The sequence below is a fragment of the Canis lupus genome, chromosome 12, assembly GCF_003254725.2.
Source record: "Canis lupus dingo isolate Sandy chromosome 12, ASM325472v2, whole genome shotgun sequence".
Taxonomy (NCBI): domain Eukaryota; kingdom Metazoa; phylum Chordata; class Mammalia; order Carnivora; family Canidae; genus Canis; species Canis lupus.
The window spans coordinates 21,892,347-21,911,771 of record NC_064254.1 but is presented as its reverse complement, the minus strand read 5'-3'; the positions used below and the strand labels follow the sequence as shown (position 1 = coordinate 21,911,771).

The window sequence follows — 19,425 nt, the reverse complement described above, 5'->3', positions numbered from 1 at the left end:
AAGAAAACTGTGTGAGTTATGTGAAACACCAACTTTCTCATGTTCAAGATTACCCCAGTGGACCCCTGAATATTAGCATCCCTGAAAGCAGGCAGGGGGCCCATTTTTTTAAAGTTGTTCATTTTCTTTACATGTAAAAAAATAAATACATCAAAGGGGAACTAAAACCTGATTCGGTAATAATGTATGCATTAAATAAAACTGGTGTTGAAAAATAGTCACAATCATTCTTCTATTTACCCATGATTCTTCTTTATTTGGCTGCTAAATTTAGGGACATGTTAGTATTGCTGTCAGCTTAATAGAAGGCATTACAGGCTCTAACAGTGGTGCGAGAAGCTGTAGATAAATCTTTCCTACACTGGGTGTTAGTAGAGTACTGCGGTGTTATATGCCTGCAGGATACTTTTTTTTTCCTTCCATTTCTGCACTGCAGTTGACAAAGGGAACACTCATACTGAAAAAAATCAAACATCCAATCTAGCAAGTGATTAGCACCAGCATTCCAGAAAACTTCAGCGCAGCCTGTGTTTTCAGCTTCTGCTCCAACTTCATTGCTACAAAAAAATAAATAAATAAATAAATAGATAGATAGATAGATAAATAAATAAATAAATAAATAAATAAATAAATAAATAAATGAAAGAAAATAGTAGTCAGGTCAATGAGATAATTAAAATTTCAGAAATACACCAAAAAATTTATACATTAGCATTCGGGCATAGTCTCATATAAAAAAGTATTTATAGTAGGACATATCTGTTTATTTTTCCCCTCAGGAGCTGTTTTCTTGTTACATAATAGCATAATAAAGACATGCAGCTATATCTTCACATCAGACTCTGATCTCTTGAGAGCTCAGCAGAGCAGCTTTGGCCTCATGCAAGTCGTTATGATGGCTTAGAGGGGCTCATGCCACCTTAAGTAGGTGCAGCATTGCCACATCCCACACATAAGCCCTCATCCGGTTAATCACTTGACTGCTTGTCCCACCCCTTCCTTGTAACACTGATGACTGCGTCATTCCCTAGAATGTAACTTCGCAAACAAGGAGGTAAAGTGGAATGGGACTGGAACATGTTCCAGCTTTTGCAAAATGCAACATTACAAAAGACAGAGACAGCAAATGGACATCCTATTGTTTTTGTCCTTGTTTCATATATTGATTAAATGGCTTTATAATGCTACTGTGTGGCACAGGAATGATTATCATAATTTCTTTATCCATCAATCTCTGCGTGTTCCTATTTGACGGGGTTAGACTCTCTGCAACAGAAGACATCAGCTTAACTGAGTGGATGGGCATTGGTAGGTTATACAAGTCAAGAAAGGAAGTTTAAAAGAAAGTATCAGAGATGAGGGCAGAAAAGAAATTTAGTTCTAAAACATCACTCTGATCAAACAATGTGATGGAATAGCAACAATGGAAGGAAATGACCATAACTTTATACTTCCAGGTGCCAATGGAGCATTCCAATATGGCAGGTGGAGAAGAAAAGAGGTCCGTTGCTCTTCTGTAAGCAAAACTCTCCCATTTTGCCCTGGGATGGATCAGAGGATGATGAAGCAAAGGGTAACTAACGCAGACAGGAAACCTGAGTATGCCATGGCCAAGCAGCTAAGCAGAATTGTGAGACATGGATACATTCTGTATCATTTAAGAGAAACTACATTTGTTAGATGAGAAGGAGGAAGTAAGGGAAAAGCTACTCAAATAAGAGGGTAGCTCCACCATTGCACTGGTATGTTCTGGCCACAGAAAACCAGCAGTCATGAAATAAGTAAGCTGTAGCCTGCATCATCTGGGATTCTCTGAAGCCTTAAAATAAATAAAGAGGAAATGACTACATCGCATCTCCTCCTTTTCCTTCTAACAAATGAAAACTACCGTCTGTTTGATTTTCCTGAAAGTACCAACATTTGGTAGCTAATACTATAAGAGATTTAAAGCAATCATCATCCTTTAGCTAATGCTTATGAAGTGTTATGTATTTTATATGCTAAGCACTTGGTATGCATAAATGCAGATCTTCACCATTATCCCTTGATCTCATTTTACAGAGAATGAAATTGAGGCTCAAAAAGATTAAATATCATGCCCAAGGCCACAGCATTTGAAATTAAACCCTAGTCTGTCCAGTGTTGTCTATTTGTTTTTGTTGGTGTAGTCATTAGTTCGTCGTAGCCATATACGAAAACCCAGATTGTGTCTGGCTTGTAAATGATCAATTTTCTGTCATCAGAAGTATTTAAACAGAAGATGTGTAAAGATATAAGTGCAGACAGGATCATACATTCAGTAAAATACTGGACTAAATGTCCTCTGAATCCTTTTTCATATGTAAGATTTATAATTATATAAGTAATTAAGTCAGATTGAGGAGGAATAGGTAGTTCATCCTCTGTTGCCATGCTGGCAGTTCATCCTGAACCCACTGGCAGATCAAAGTAATGTCTGGCATCACAATTCAGCAGCTAGTTTGAAATGACACAGTATGCTGTGACAGGTAGAATCAGGATTTTCAACATTTTATGAAGTTTTTAGTTTCCTTTGCCAATCTCAGTACATAAGCCATTAAATAATGGAAAAAACAAAGGTCTAACATTTCAGAAAGATGAAGTTCATTAAAAAATACATAAATTCTTATGTTTCAGATTAGCCTGCCCCCCACCCCCAGTAGCTAAGGCTCAGGATTTTATCACACTGCCAGTTGAACAACATAATTATTTTGGATATGAGAAAATACCAATAAGAAAGAACATAAGACATTTTTAAAAATCTTAATTTTGAAGGGACTCAAATTCCAATTTTTTTTTTATTTTGGTGAAGTTTGGATAATAAGTAATGTAGTGTTGTGAAACTTTAAGCCAATGTTACAGAAAGCATTTCTTAAAAGAATGTGCTATGTAAAATTTTATTTCCATTTTATACAAAACCATTCATGTATACTTTTCTCTGCCAAATAAAAGCAAAATGGTCTACATATGTGCCTTATAAGTATGAAACCAGACTTCTTGTATCCTGCAAAAAAGCCATTTCCAGGAAATGTATTCAATATTACTGCTGCATACTTATTGTTTTCTGAAAGATTTCATATATATTTGGGACATTTACATAACTACTAACTTTGGTGTGAAAACACAAGATCTAGTAGCAGAACTCATTTTCCAGAAACCAGAAGGTATAAAATGTTCAGTAATAAAGGATCCTATACAGGTAGACCAATAGAGAGAGAATATAGGTATAATGGATACTAGAGAGCAAAATTGAACCTGGGTTCAAAACATTTAACATCTTGATGATCTGAGCTCCAAATAATTATTAGCCCTGATCTTCTTTTGTTTATCTTGAAAAATTAGCACAAGGAGGAATATAAGTCCATCTAGTTCCTGACTTTTGCTCAGCTTTACCATGACTCACAATATAAAACCCAACAATAAACTATTGGGATGACTTTAAAGGAGAGAACTCAAACTTGTTGAACCTCCACGTCTCCTATAGTCAATTCAAATGTGTCCCTAGAAAAGAAAAATAAATCATATTTGTGCCTTTTTATTGACAACTCAGAGTAAAACTTTCATATTGCAGTTCTGTCCATTGCCAACCAGATGAAAGAACAAATGGAAATTAAAAAGAAGCTTCATTCTCCTTGTTGAAATAAGGGAAGTTGGGCACCTGTATGGTTCAGTCAGTTAAACATCCACTCTTGGTTTCCACTTAGGTCATGATCTCATGGGTCATGAGATTGAGCCTTGCATTGGCTCCATGCTCAGCAGAGAGTCTACTTGAAGATTCTCTCCTTCTGCTCCTTCCCCTTACCCACCCCCTCTAAAATAAATAAATAAATCTTTTAAAAAATATTTTTATTTATTTATTTGGGAGGGAGTGTGCACAAGAGACAAAGAATACAAATGGGGGGAGGAGCAGAGAGAGAAGCGGCTCTTCACTGGACAAGGAGCTCTATGTGGGGTTTGATTCCAGGACCCCAAGATCATGACCTGAGCCAAAGGCAGATGCTTAACCAACTGAGCCACCCAGGTGCCCCTAAATAAATCTTGAAAAAGAAGAAAGAAAGAAGAAAGAAAGAAAGAAAGAAAGAAAGAAAGAAAGAAAGAAAGAAAGAAAGAAAGAAAGAAAGAAAGAAAAGAAGAAGAAGAAGAAGAAGAAAGAAAGAAAGAAAGAAAGAAAGAAAGAAAGAAAGAAAGAAAGAAAGAAAGAAAGAAAGAAAAGAAGGGAAGCAATTTCCCTCCCTCCTTTGTATTTACTTTTAAACACTTGTCATTGTAAATACTTTCTCCTCCCTTGGTAATGTGTATGTTCTTCTGATTATTAGACATTTTGTCAGCTTTGAGACTCAGGAATTTCTTAAGGACTTTGAGAACCATTCCTTTGAATGTAAATGTCCAAGTGAGATAGTACCCCTATTTCCTAATTTCTGAAAGAGGGTAAGAGCCTAACTTTAACTGATACTTGGCTCCAAGTTGTAAAACTAACTCCTATCATTATGATATGAAAAGTGTACTTTTGCTTTGTGTAAAGCTGATTAACACAGTTGCCCCAATTGCCAGTGAACTATGTGTAATAAAGACTACTGCCAAATCTTCTTACATGTGGATGAATTGAATTATTGCTTATCTTGAGAACCCTCTATATAATGGGTTATATCTGCTTGCTGTATGAAGAATGAGATTTCTTCCTGTCTGTGCAAACTTTGTGTGTTTGTGATGCATATCATATTCTGGTTTAATGCTTATTTAATAACAAGGTTACATAGTTGTTTCCTTTCTCTACTATCTTTAAGAAGATGATTTCTGGATTGGCAGAATTTTTTAATTTTTTTAAAAATTTCTCCAAAGCAGGCAAGGGGCTTACAAGCCAAGAAAGTTATCTTGATGGGGTCCAGTGCTACCAAATCTATGGTAGGAATGTCCTTCTCTTTCTCATTGCCTTGTCTACCCGAATGCCTGGGCAGGGTGGCTATCTTCCAGGTGTTCATATTATATGTGTTTATAAGACAAATTTCCTCTGGCTCTCTAGCCAGTTGTCTATGAAAGCATATGAAATTCATTTTAATCAGCAGTTAATAATATCCAGATTCTAAGTTCTTGACTGAGATTACCCTGAACTCAGCAATCCAAGATTTATCAAAGCTTGATTTTGAGAAATAATATTTATGGGAAATTTCCTCAAGGGAACAGAGTGGGCTCATTTCTCTTGATAATTTCATTTTTACCCTTTAATCAAACCAGAAAATGAGAGTGCCTTCCAGGGACAAGACACTTATATTCTCTTCCCTATGTTCTCATCTGGAGAATAAAGATAAAGGAACAAGATGTGTGTCCCCTAAGATTAGAACTTTAAACATCAATCGAGGTTCTGGAATTCAAAATAAAATGAACACAAAATGCTTACATGCACCACGGCAGCAAATCAGTCGTAGTCACCTTGCTAGCACTATTGTTATCTGGCCAACTCAAATATTTATCAAAAATCTCTAAAGAGAAGGAATGAGAAAACAGGAGAAGAATTTGCCTAGTATGTGTTTATGGGCAGCTGGTGAATCATTAGCTCTCAAGTTGTGTTAATAGCAAGTGGATCCCAAAGGTCAGAATCAACTGCATCTAATCATGTTTTTGGAAATCAATTGACCCTCAAGTTAAAATAGGGCTAGAGCTGCATGTAGCAGGCGACGTGAAGAGCAGTAGGCCTGATTCTATCTCATTCCCCAGTATGACTTTCACAATTAAGCCTGTGGAAAGAGAAGTGGGTTATAGAGTGGTTGTGGATCAAAGAGTTGCTACATTCACAAGACATGATGAATACAATCAGAAATAATTATTGCTACTAGAATTTAATTTCTTCTAAGTAATTCTACTCAGAAATCATTACTTCAGGCAGGGAGTTTGCTATAAATTAGATGGCGTTATACATACACCTACTTTGGAAATTACTGCATTGCTCTGAACCATTGACATATATGAAAGTGACCTTCTTTGAAAATTGATGAGGTCAAATAAATTATTAGGGATTTCATCTGCTTATATGAGGGTTTATCATTGAGCAAGTATTTTTTAAAGGGCTATACAAAATGCTAAATAAAATATCCTTTGGAATATAAGCCCCCCATCCAACCCCCTACACTCAGCTTGTACCAAATGCTATCCCCAGCCCAGCCTAAAGATTTTCCAAATTTGTGTGAATATCAAAGAAAACAGAAAGAAATATTAGGTTTTACTAAGAAAATGCAGTGACTCTTACATAGAACAGAGCTCTCAAAATTAACATACCAGGTTAAAGCACGTGTTAACTCTTTATGATGCTAGACAGAAATATGTGACCAATTTTTTCTTAATTCAAAGTATTCCCTGAAACAAACTTCTCTATGGGTATCCTTATTTTACTTTCAATTTTTTTTTCTGAGATTGAATAACTCATTTGCTTTCCTGGACCATCAAAAAAGGAGCTAGAATTTGAGGAGCTCAACTCTTATTGCCCATTTGCATCACCTGGAAAGGTTTTCAAACAACCAATGCCTTTACCCGCCTCCAGAGATCTTTGATTTAATTTGCCTGGAGTGGAACCCTGCTACTGGAGCTTTTTAAAAGTCCCAGTGGATTCTAATGCTCAGCTAGAGTTCAGAGCCACTGAACTAGATTATAACTGGAAATGTTGTTTTGAGTTAGTTCTTTGAAAGTGTGAATCATATGATTTACAAAAACAAGGGACAAATCAAATTAGATAAATCTGAAGTCTGTTTGTTTTTAAAGGAATTACAGAGCAAATTTTAAAAACTAATATCTACAAATAACATGTTTGAAAATAAGAGATAGAACTCTGATAGTAAGAAAGACAAACCACTATCTTCAGGAAATGAAAGAAAACCAAGGATGGAATTCTGAAATCCAGACAAGATTCCTCCATAATTCTTTATTTGCAGTAGATATATAACCAGAGTGGGTTATTCCTCAGGCCATAGAATCACAAGAATAGAATTGTTTGGGAGCGCCTGATTATGGGTCTGCCTTAGCTCAGGTCATGATCCTAGAGTCCTGGGATCCAGCCCCGCTGAGCAGGGAGCCTGCTTCTGCCTCTCCCTCTCTCTCTGCATCCCCCTTGTGCTCTCTTTTTCTCTCTCAAATGAATAAATAAAATCTTTAAAAAAAAAAAAAAAGAATAGAAATGTTTTATAAAAACAGATCTTTTTCTTGGTTGGTGCTTTGTAGGTAAATAAAAACAGAGGGTTTGGGGACAATATACTGGTCAATATTGCAGTGTGACCACATATCATAAGGAGTTGTAAAAAGTTGTGCCAGTATTACTTACAAGAAAAATATAGCACAATGGAAGCATAAAATGGCCTTTGGCTTAATTTTTTACATATCTTCTAATACCAGCAGTAATTCACTATCTCTCACAAATATTAAACTTCAGACTTTAGAGTTTTTTAATGTTATTTCTCACATATTCCAAACCTGAGGTTGAAATGATTTTTTGTTAATCTTATCCAGTAGCTTAATTTTAAGTTCTGTCTCTAGAATTATGATAATTGGTGCAAAAAAATGCAGCTATGACATCCAAGCTATTCTTTTTTGCAACACACTCAAAAGTTCTTAATTCAGCACTTATTATCTGAACTGGAAGGCTTTGTTATTTAAATAACCAATTGATTTTCTATTATTGTGTAGAAACACTCTTATTATTGTAGAAATAGCGTATGTGAGTTTGATCCAAAATTATTATGTTTGAAAGAGAACATCTGATTGTTATTTCTTTTTACATTCATCTGAATTGTGTAAAATTTGGGGGCGCCTGACTGCTTTAGTGGGTAGAGTATAGGACTCGATCTCAGGGTTGTGAGTTCGAGCCCCCTGTTGGGTATAGAGATTACTTTAAAAATAAATAAAAGAGCTCAGATGACAGAAGGAATGTTTAAAACTTAGAGAGAAAATTAGCCTCTGTAGGTTACTAAAGCCAAGAACCTAATTAATCAGTGACAAGATATGCAGAGCAAGGTGTTAAGTCAATGGCTGAATAGGAAAATTACGAAAACACTCACTGAAATGTGTTAAATTTATTTAGTCATTCTATTTTTGGACATGATTGTCCAATTTTCTTTTTTTTTTTTTTTTTTTTTTTTACTATTACACAGTTTGCCACCATCACACTGGAAGGCCTAGCACATTTGATAGAGAATTAATGTCTTTAATATATAAAGGGAGTTTACAATTCAATAAGAAAAATATTACCATACCAGTAGATAAATGCATGATATATTGCATAAGCAAAATAGACGAAAATAATAGAAAAATACAGAATTTTTAAAAATGCAAATAAATATGAAAAACAATTTCCCCTTTTAAATTGTCAATATTTTAAAATGTGATTTTAAAAGGAAGAAAGATTTAGGGTGCCTGAGTGGCTCAGTCCCTTAAGTATCTGCCTTTGGCTCAGGTCATGATCCCAGGGTCCAAGGATCCACCATAGTATTGGGGGGTCCCCACTCAGTGGGGAGTCTGCTTCTCTCTCTTCTTCTGACCATCCCCTGCTTGTGCTCTCTTGTTCATGCTCTCTCTCTCTTTCAAATAAATAAATAAAATCTTTAAAAAAAAAAAGGAAGAAAGATTTAAATAGTACAACTAGAGATTTGGATAGAGAGCTGGACAGAGTATGGTAGAGTTCTTAAGAGCATAGGCTCTAGGCAGTCAGATATGGATTCAGTTCCAGATGGAGCAGACTTCCCAGCTATTTCACTTTAGGCAGTATACTGACTTCCCTTAGACTCAGTTTCCTCATCTGTAAAATGGGAATCATAGTACTTAACTTTATTTTGTGAATATGAGTAAAATAAAGCATATAAAATGCATAAAACTTCTTAACATATAGTAAGCTCTCAATAAATTGACAATTATGATAATTCTCAACACTGGCAAGAGTACATGGGGACAGCTGTAAAAACACTCCTAGTGTGAACTGCTATATTTTTTTAGGAATTCAATTCAGCTATATGTATTAAAATTTTTCCATATGTCCTTATTCATTGAACCAATAATCCTATTTAAAAATAATCAAAGATGTGCTCAGGGATATAAATCCATACCAATTCATAACACACTTTTATAATTTAGTGACTAATGTTATAGCAGAGAGCCACATGGTCTCATATAATAAAGGTTTTAAAATTTGTAGCAATAGGAACATTAGTTTATGAAAAGTGGATATATGCTCTAAATTGTAGAAAAGATGCTTTGGAAATGTTACATCCTATTTGGAATTTTATCATTCCTACTTCTCTTTTGTATTATGCTTGTTTTTCCTAAACTTGGAGGCTGCAAAATTGACCACGCCTTTTTGCAAGGGTATCTGAAATTAAAGCATGAGCTCTCTTGCTCCCTTCTGAAAGATAAGCTCTTTAAAAATAACTTTTTTTTCCTCACATTTGCCACTTTGAGAGGATGTAGAAGAAGAAAACATTGTTCAATTATGCTTGCTCTTGATTAACAGAAAATTAAAAATTCCTGTATAGATTTTTTCTTTGCCTCTTTGGTATAGCATTTATAAAAACATGAAAAAGTTTTTAAATTTATTTTTTGTCAGCTCCAATGTGAAAGTGGCTACACATTTGTATGAAAATCAGAGGCTATGCTTCAGCTGGTATGGTTTTGCCTAAATGCCACCTGATGTAAGCAGAATTTACCAGGAGATTGGGGAACTAAGCAGACATTCTCCAGTGAGCTGAAACTGGGCCACCAGGAGATAGATACTGGGGTCTGACTCACAAGACCCACCATAAGTATTATGGGACACCCTTTGACTTTGAAGAGAACTCAACAGGGTTTTGCATATGAATACAAGGTGGAAATCGCACATGGGGTAGAAAGAGCTGGTTTGTGATCAAGTTGCTACCCACATGAGGACCTTTAGAGCCACCTTCCACATTGAGAGGCAAGAATTAACTTACTCAACCATCAGGGCTTCTGAACAACACAAAGTGAGACAGTGAGTTTTATTTTTTTTAAAAAAAAGAAGATAAAAAGCATGATCTTATTAATATTTTTCTCAAAATAAGATTTATTTCTACAATCTAATAGCACATGGAAATGGATAACTATATCTCTAATTGTATCTTACATTTACCTCTTTGGAATCAAGAGTCTCATGTTCAGGGATAGCCACCATTGGATGACTCAGCTTCATAGAAAAGATGTCCAGGACATGATCAGGGGTAGAAGTGAGGAAAATAAATGTTTAGATTTTATTTCAATAAATAAACAATGGCATACGTATATTATTGCTGATCATAATAGATTCTTCCAAGTATAAATATTTGATTTGAACTGACTTGTTATTAAAAACAAGGGAAGCTATTCTTGACACAGAAAAAAAATTGGCAGTGGTGAATACTTTGAGCATAAGACCACATCTTATTTATCTTTGTGTCCCACATAAACTCTAACAGTGTTTGGCATATAGTATAGACAGTTATTGTTAATTGAATGAATGAACTGTTAAAACACACTGACAGATTTCAGAGAGAGGAGACAAAGCTATATTTAAGTCTCAAACCTCATAATAGGCCTCAAACTGAAAAGCTCCAAAGCAAAAGAAACAAATCTTGCTCAGGCCCACAGTAAATACAGATGCTCCTATAGATGGTAAATGCTTACTTGGAAAAGCATTGTGCATTATTGCAAACGTTCATAATCTTGATGTACAAGGACTTCATAAACATTGTAATCTTATAGGATATGTTGTTATAATGTAACTTACCACACAGGGACATTTTCACAGAAGAGAGATTTTTTGCTTCTCTCAGAATTTGATTATCACATGGGTCATCTGAGCATTATACATACACTTAAACTTATTAAGATAGAAGAAATATATAGATAATGCAAGAAAAAGAGAGAGGCAGCATAAGGGACCCAAGTACATGAAGAGCAAGGTAGAGCTATCATTTGTAATAAATCTGTTTGTCCCCAACCCACCCTTCACCATCTCTCCTTGTCTCTCTGTCATTGTTCTGGGCAAATCAGAAGTATGAAAATAAATGCCCAGCTTTCACTCTCAGGAGGGTCCTGATTCGATAAGTAAATCAGTAGAAGAGCACCTACTTCCTAATCCTCCAGTAAAATTCAGCAATCGGGCCTTGGCCCCAGGACCATGCCAGCACTGGCTGCTGGGAAGACCATGGAGGTCCTGCTTCACATTTCTTCAGGCTTCCCTCCCTCTGTGCCAGCAGATTTTCAAGAATGAAGCCTGCTTTTATCTAAAGTTATAGCTTCACTAAATCCCAAACATTACACTCTGTTCCCAATTATGAAATCCTCTGGGTATCATAACATCAGGACTTGTAGCTGCCTGAGACCATTGCTTTAAATAGAAGCATGATCTGGCTCCAGAGCCAGCTAGAGATCTAAATAGCATTCCAGAAATCAGCTGCAAGTTCTTACTTTTTCTTGTTCATCAGGGTCTCCTGAGATCCCAAGCATGGCCCAGGACTGGACCCTATGTACTATTTCAAACCTTAGACCCAGGTAATTGTCCTGGAGGCAGCAAACTCTTTAGCATAAATAGGCTAAGTAGTAGGGTAATTATATAAATCATCAGAATTTGCACAATGTCAAATTATCATTCTCCTAGTCTCCTAAAATAGAATAGGATAAATATCAGTAAAATTTTAAAATGTTGGAACCCTTCCAATAAAATGTTCAGCTAAGATTGGAAAAGTAATTGAGCAATTATGTAATACCTATTTTTACAACCCATTCCTTCTTTCAAATATAGGTAATCTTTCATTTAAATCCACTTCATTTTAATCTTGAATTTCAAAAATTGTGTGTTAATTACCCTAATCCACAAAAGAGAACAGAAAATGACTAATCCTAATTAATTGGTAACCCCCAAATCATTTACATTTGGCTTTGGAATGCTTTCTTCTCTTTATAATTTTTTTCATAGTAGGTTTGCCTTTGTATTATCCTCAAACTTACTAAAAATGTAAAATAAAATGTGATCTTAATACCTTTGAAAGTTAATAGATTTATCCATAATAATTATATCCTCATGCGACAAATTCATCACATGCATTTGTTTAGTTTTCACAACAATCTGGTGAAGTGAGCACTAGTATTACCCTGTTTCACAAATGAGGAAACCAAAGCACAGAAAGGCAGAATGACTTATTTCAAGTCCAGGACTAGAGGCAGAGCCATGATTAGAATCTAGGATGAAAGTTCCAGGCACTGTGCTTCCAAAGCAAGGGTGAAGTAGTAATATGTCAAGAAATTACTCAGGAGACAGGATGGGGTGCAGGAGAAGGGAATGGTGTGTGCCATTTCACAAAAGAAATAGCCACATATTAAAGGCATGAGTGGCCCCATTTAGAGGTCGGAAGTATCATGAGTGCCTGGTGTAGCTATGAAAGGCCACACTGGAGACGTTTACAATGAAGCTTTTGTGTCAGATGAGGAGTCTGGCTTCACTCTCCAGGCATTGGGAAACCACCAAAGTACTTTAAGCAAGAAAAGGGGAATGTGTGATGAGATTTTCATTTCCAAAAAAAAGTCTATTTGTCTGATTTGCAAAATATGGAAGGTGGAGTTGGGGGAGCTTGGAAGATTTAAGTAATTTGAGAGAAAGAATAAAGAAGATTGGGACACCTGGGTGGCTCAGTGGTTGAGCACCTGCCTTCAGCTCAGGGTGTGATCCCAGAATCCCAGGATAGAATCCCACATTGGGCACCTGCTTCTCCCTCTGCCTGTGTCCCTGCCTCTCTCTCTGTATCTCTCATGAATTAATAGATAAAATCTTTAAAAAATAAAATAAAAAGAAGGTTTAGATTAAAGCATTGCCTTAGAGTATGGAATTGACTCAAGATTTTCCTGGTGGACACTAGAGGCCCTACTCTCTAGGATGAGCGAAGCAGCATCAGGTAGACATTTCAATATGTTACTGATTAAGGAAGACACACTGAAGCACTGGAATAAATAATGCTGATATCTCTCCTGAATGGGGAGATTTTATAGTGCATGAGGGTTAGAAATGCTTGTTGGGGGATGAGGACAATAAAACATGGTATGAAAATCTTCTCACAACCAGAATGAAGACAATGAAACTAAAACATTAAAATAAATTCTATAGGGGTGCCTGGCTGGCTCAGTGAGTAGAGCAAGCAACTCTTGATCTCAGGGTCGTGAGTTCAAGCCCTATGTTGGGCATAGAGCCTACTTTTAAAAATAAGATAAAATAAGTAAATTCTAATTAGGGGAGTGGCATGCTATCCAGAGAGTAGGTGTATACTGAAGGACAGAGTTATCCAAGCCTGTTTATTCGGTAGTAAGTGTTCTTGAAAGGGAATAACTATTATTCCTCAAAACAAACAAACAAACAAAAACATGGAAAGTTACTAATTTTATCATCAGAACATCATTCAGCATAGGAGAATCAGCAAAATAGAAAGCTCAGGTGAAATGAAACAAAACATACTTTTCCCTGAATGAAAACTCATGTCCCAGATATTGTATAACAGATTAATTGGACCTTCGTTCACTCACTACTGTTGGATAATCAACAAGTGATAATTTGAATAAAATGTTCAGTTGATTTTTATTATGCTCTTGATCACAGCTGCCACCAAACTAATATAAAGCCTTGTGAAGTGCTTGTTACCAGTATGGGGCTTTCTCATAAATATCTCTGCTTCTCCCAAGGTAACTCAAACTTCTTTAACAAAGACATATAAATGCCCTCAAACCAGCTGGGAAAATGAGAACCCCGATGACTAGAAAATAAGAAAATATGCAAAATGGTTAAATCATTTCAGTAAGTCTTGACTCTACATAAGAAATGGAACTCAAAGCTCTAGCTTTGGTGAAGGAGCTCTCCCTCTTCCGTGAAGAAGCACACTTTCTTGTCTGCCAGAAATTATGAAGCTGAGGAAGTGTTGCAAGAAACGTTAACATTTTAAAATTGACAAGAGTGCTACAAATGCCTTCAGAATTCAGCCCTTTGGAGGGTGTGTAGGTGGCTCAGTTGTTTAAGCATCAGCCTTAGCTTAGGTCATGATCCTAGGGTTCTGGGATCAAGCCCCACTTGGGGCTCCCCTGCTCAGTGGGGAGTCTACTTCTGCCTCTGCTCCTTGCACTATCCGCGCCCCCCCCAGCTCATGTTCTCTCTCTTTCAAATAAATAAATAAGATCTTTTTTTTTTTTTTTAATAATTCAGTCCTTTGGGATTGCTTTTTGCTGAACCACATCTTCTCGTAAATCTTCACTCCATTTGTCTTTAGTAAACTATACCTTCTACATCTGTTTCTCCATCTAGGCTTGTGAGTCATTCAAACTACAGTACAACTTCCTAAGAACATCTCTCAAAAATAAACGTGACAAACTGTTGTAGCACTACTGACATAAAATCATGTATTTCGTAAGTGTAACATTGCCATTAGGAGAGTATAAGCCTTTGGAAGTTGGGCAGCCCTGGTGGCTCAGCAGTTTAGTGCCACCTTCAGCCCAGGGTGTGATCCTGGAGACCCTGGATCAAGTCCCACTTTGAGGTCCCTGCATGGAGCCTGCTTCTCCTTCTGCCTGTGTCTCTGCATCTTTCATGAATAAATAAATGAAATCTTAAAAAAAAAAAAAAAGCCTTTGGAAGTCAAGTGGATTATATTTTATTCATTTTTTAGGCCTTCAGCACCTGGCATGGAACTCATTCAGCATAAAATACAACTAAATGATTACTGGGTAAATAAATGAATGAAAGAAAGAGTGAATGAGATGGCTAGAGAAAAGATTTTTTGACTTGCAAAATTAAAGTATTCTGAATTAGTGAAAAATTAGGATGTGTCATTGCATACCTAAAAATCTCCTCATTTATATGAAATTTTGCAAATGAGGGACTTTGGAACTAGAACTATTGCATACATGTGTTCTCTTTGACCCTTGCAATTCTTTTGCTGAAAAGGTATTGAATGGAGCTATCAGTGTTTGAGACTAATAACGCTCCATGCAGGTTTGTGTTCCTGCTTTCTCTTGAACTACTTAAATATCTTGCAAAACCTGGCCTGCCAACATCTAGATTTGTAGAGCATCCTGACTGTATTAGATAGAGCTGAAGGTCTTCACGTCAACACTGCTAAGAGGAGACCAAAAGTCAGAAGTCACCTGTTACCATGCTTATCCTTATATAACTGGCTCACTTCACTTGTTATGGGGATCTGCCTGGCCAAAGAAAGAATTTTAGTTTTAATCTCTCATTTACAACATATCTCAGTGCACAGGAAACACCTACAGAGTCATTATTTTTATATTCTGACACCGTTGGTCTAGAGAGGGGCCTAAGACCTGCATTTATAAGTGGCTTTCAGCTGATGCCAATGCTACCACAGGTTGAGTAGTGAGCCCACAGCCACATTTTTTTACAGATTGATGGAATTGATGATTTTCAAATATTTATCTACTCATGACTGAAATTAAGTACATTCAAAATGTCCTAATTAACCAAGTTGTATTGCAGTCATATAATTATATAACTTACCACAGTCTTTTTAATTAAGAACCTGCTAGTGTGCCAGACATGTTGCTAGATTTTAGGGATATAAAGGTGAACAAGAAGACATTGCCCCTGCCCTTGGAGAGCACAGAGTAGTGGGTGAGACAGATATTTATTACTTCATCAGGAATATATAGAAACAAACACAAAACAATGTTTTTAGGAAGTAAAGATCAGAGGTCTGTGAGGATTCAAAACATAAATCTGACCTGGTCTAGGAAGAAATCTCTTTCCAAGAGACTGAATCTAAAGGATCAGTGTCCTAGTAAGGAGAAGGGGTACGGGGAGTGAATATGGGGTTAATAGCTTAAAAGAAATTACTCACAGGCTGATGGGAAGATATGGAGAAAATTCAGAGTGCATGGGCACAGAGAGTCTGAAGAACATCAGGAATGAGGCTGAGCAGGGATTTTGCATGCCCCGACTCCACTTATGATGTAAAAGAGGAAGCCCTTCCAAATGCTTAAATGAATGAAGACTATTCAATACTGGTTTGTCTCATTTCCTGTAAAGACTTCAAACTGCTGGAGGCTAGGACTCATCACACTCTAACACTTGTGCACCAAACACTAGCTGATCAACTTCATTGCTCAAGAGTCTATGCCTTGCACAAAACATGGCAGTGCTCCAAGTTTTCCCTTACTGAGGGCAGTTGTGCTATGAGGAAAAACCTGCTCTCAGTGGCAGGCTAAAACATGGCACTCCTACCCATGTGCCATAAAGAGTTCATCTGCATTAGCTTAAAATATTTTTTTAAATTGTAGAACATCAGTAGTTTAAATATCTATTATTAGAATTTAAGGTGCAGAATCTATTTTTGGTGATGCCCAAAAGTTTTAAAAATTTGCCCATGCCAGGAGTGGAGCGCCTGGGTGACTCAGTCACCTGAGCATCTAACTCTTGGCTTCGGCTCAGGTCCTGCTCTCCAGGGTCTTGGGATCAAGCCCTGCCTTGGGCTATACACTCAGCATGGAGTCTGCATTGAAATTCTTTCTTCCTCCCTCTTCTTTACCCTCTCCTCCTCCTCTGCTCCTGCTGGCATTCTCTCTCTCTCTCTCTCTCTCTCTCTCTCTGAAATAGAGAGATAGATGATAGATAGATAGATGATAGATAGAATCTTAAAATAAAATTAAAATAAAATAAAATAAAATAAAATAAAATAAAATAAAATAAAATCTTAAAAGAATTTGCCCATGCCAGGGATGCCTGGCTGGCTCATTCAATAGAGTGTAGTAACTTTTGATCTGGGGGTTATAAGTTCAAGCTCTGAGTGTAGATATTAATTAAAGTCTTTTTGTTTGCTTATTTTCTATACCATTAACTCCCCGTGTGTGGACTTAGGGAACATCACTTTGTCTCTGGGCTTTGGTTTCCTCATATTAAAATCTGGGGCCTAACTAGATGAGTTCTAGTACCTCCTCTACTTGGATAACTTGGTAGGTCTGTGTAAGCACAACTCTGGTAACAAAAAAAAGCTCTTTGTTTTTAGAATCTTTGTTTTAGAGCCACAGTTGAGATAGAAGTTGTTGCCTCTAGCAATGATAAAAATGAACTATCCATAGAATCTTACCTGAAATCCTTAATATCACTTCTTAGCTGTGACACTTGCTTCTTGTATGAACTTCTATAAATACTATTAAGTTTCACAATATCCCTTTGTGTATCCCCTCAGTATTATATACTCAGTTGGAATTTGGCACATGTTCATTGTTTTATAAACCCAGAGAAAACTTGCTATTAAGTGCTGATCATTAATATCCTTATATTGGAGTCTAAGTACCAGTAAGTCTGATACCACTGTAATACCAGTAAGAAAACAGAAATTTTCTGCTCTGATCTTTGTAATGAGTCTTTCAAGATCTGGCTGAAAATTTCCAAAGTATACTGTTTTTTTCTTGGTCTTTTCTCTTTCATCCCAGGAGGCATGGATTTGGGACAGTTAGAATTCCTTCCTTTAAAGACCACTTTCTAAAGAGCAGCTTAATGGATTTTTTTTTCTCATCTACTCTGGGTTCAGCCTGTTTCAAAAACAAGTACCACATTCTTGTGTTTATCCACATTTTTCATCTAGAGTTGCTTCTTTCTCAACTAGAAAACCACTTCTCTGAGGGGATTAACTACACCATTCACTTTTTTGCATTGCACAGCTCCCAGGTTGTAATGAAAATGGAACAAGGTCTATATTCCAATACAATTTTTGGACTCAAGTTCCAGAAAGTGAAATTGGAATTGACAAGGAAGCATATTTGTTCTATGTCCTTCCTCTATCCTTCAAGTGCACAATTAGTTGCCTGGTACCACAGGCAAAAAACATCGCTTTCAATTTTGGTCAATATCGTACTAACACTAATACAATCATAAACTAAATGTCTCTTTCTCCACAAGAGATAATGTTGGTGGAATATTTTTCTCCCTCTCCCCCTGTTCTTTCTTTTCTATAGAATATAAAGGCTATTAGCTATTTTATCCCAATGGGACATACAATAGAAAATAAACAGCTCGGTATTAAAACAGCCTCTTAAACACTTTTTTCAATTCCTGCCCTGATTTAGTCTCATCCCAGCTGTTCCTAATTTGCAGCCAGTTATCCCAACTTGCAAAAAACCTATCCCAGAACCCAGGAGCATGTCAACAGATGTCAAGTGATGTATTACAAAATTTGGAAAAGTGTTTTTTAAAAAGAGGAACAGGCACAACTGTGATGGGGCCAATCTGTGCTGCTCCTGATCTCCAGAGACCCCCTACCAGACCCCAGTCTTCTCTACCCTAACACTACACTGGAGCCCCATCTTTGAGAATGTAAGTGGGAGGGTTGAAGGGGGACAGGGTGTGTGAATGATTAGGAGGCAGATAAGTTGAGGACTGTCTGACTATAAGACTCAGGAAAGTAAGAATCCCTGTCAGAATCTCTCAGAAATGGCTGGAATCTAAGACCAAGCTGCAGTAGGCACTGAAGGAGCAAAGACCTGGAGCAAGATGGTGGGTAGAAAGCGGATGTACTGACAGTTTCAAGGTGTTAGACATGATGAGAGTGGTAGGAAGAGCTCACATCATTCACAAAATGTATGAAACAATATATGGAAAGATGGAGGAATGGGGTCCAACTACAAGGAGGTGGGGCAGACAGGCTACATACAGGACTAGCCCTCCACTTACAAAAACCTCATCTCTAGTGAATTTATCTTCCTTTACTCCTTACTAAAGTTCCCCACAGAACCACATCCTAACAACCATGGTTGGTTTTTTTGTTTTTAAGATTTTATTTATTTATTTAAGGGGTGAGGGAAGAACATAGAGGGAGAGGGAGAAGCAAACTCCCTGCTGAGCACAGAGTCCAATGTGGGGCTTGACTCTAGGATCCCAAAATCATGACCTGAGTTGAAGGCAGATGCTTAACTGACTGAGCCACCCAGGTGCCCCAGCTATGGTAATTTTATGTAAACTTCAAACTATAATAGGTATAGTATTTACTAGATATAGAAGCCTGAAGAAAACCCCTATGCTATGTTATATTTGTTATGTTATGTATGTTTTGTTAGTAGGTTTCAGTCATTCCAAAGACTGAGATTTCTTTTTAAATTAGTATAAAAATGCTTATAATACTACCAAATTTGTCTAGGACTTCTATCACCTAGAACTTGATAAACTGTTAAAATGTCATTGAAACATTGAAGTGTAAAATATATTCTCAGGCCTACAAGGCTTCAAAATATTTACCAAATAGAGACTGCCTTAAGAAACCTTCTTGGTTCAGGACTCAAATAAGGAGAGAAATAAATGCAAGAAGATACAGCAAGAAATACAGGAAGGTAAGATACTAAAACACTTTTGAGTAAGTATGGTATCACAGTGAAAAAAAGCAAAAAGCCAAGAGA

General features: G+C 36.7%; 1 protein-coding gene across 37 annotated transcripts in view; it reads right to left on the bottom strand.

The window, feature by feature from the left end:
* Nucleotides 1–227: 227 nt before the first annotated feature.
* Nucleotides 228–19,425, bottom strand: part of LOC112641773 (muscular LMNA interacting protein) — a 261,862-nt gene continuing 242,664 nt past the window's right edge. For 31 of the 37 annotated variants that reach the window (XM_025419064.3, XM_049092190.1, XM_049092170.1 and 28 more), the window contains 2 exons: nucleotides 10,136–10,189; nucleotides 228–557 (listed from right to left, as the gene is read on the bottom strand). In XM_025419064.3, the coding sequence (XP_025274849.3) occupies nucleotides 552–557; nucleotides 10,136–10,189 (60 nt within the window). In that variant the 3' untranslated portion in view covers nucleotides 228–551. The remainder of the gene's footprint in view (nucleotides 558–10,135; nucleotides 10,190–19,425) is intronic. The other 6 variants (XM_049092183.1, XM_049092184.1, XM_035697370.2 and 3 more) reach the window with 1 other exon arrangement.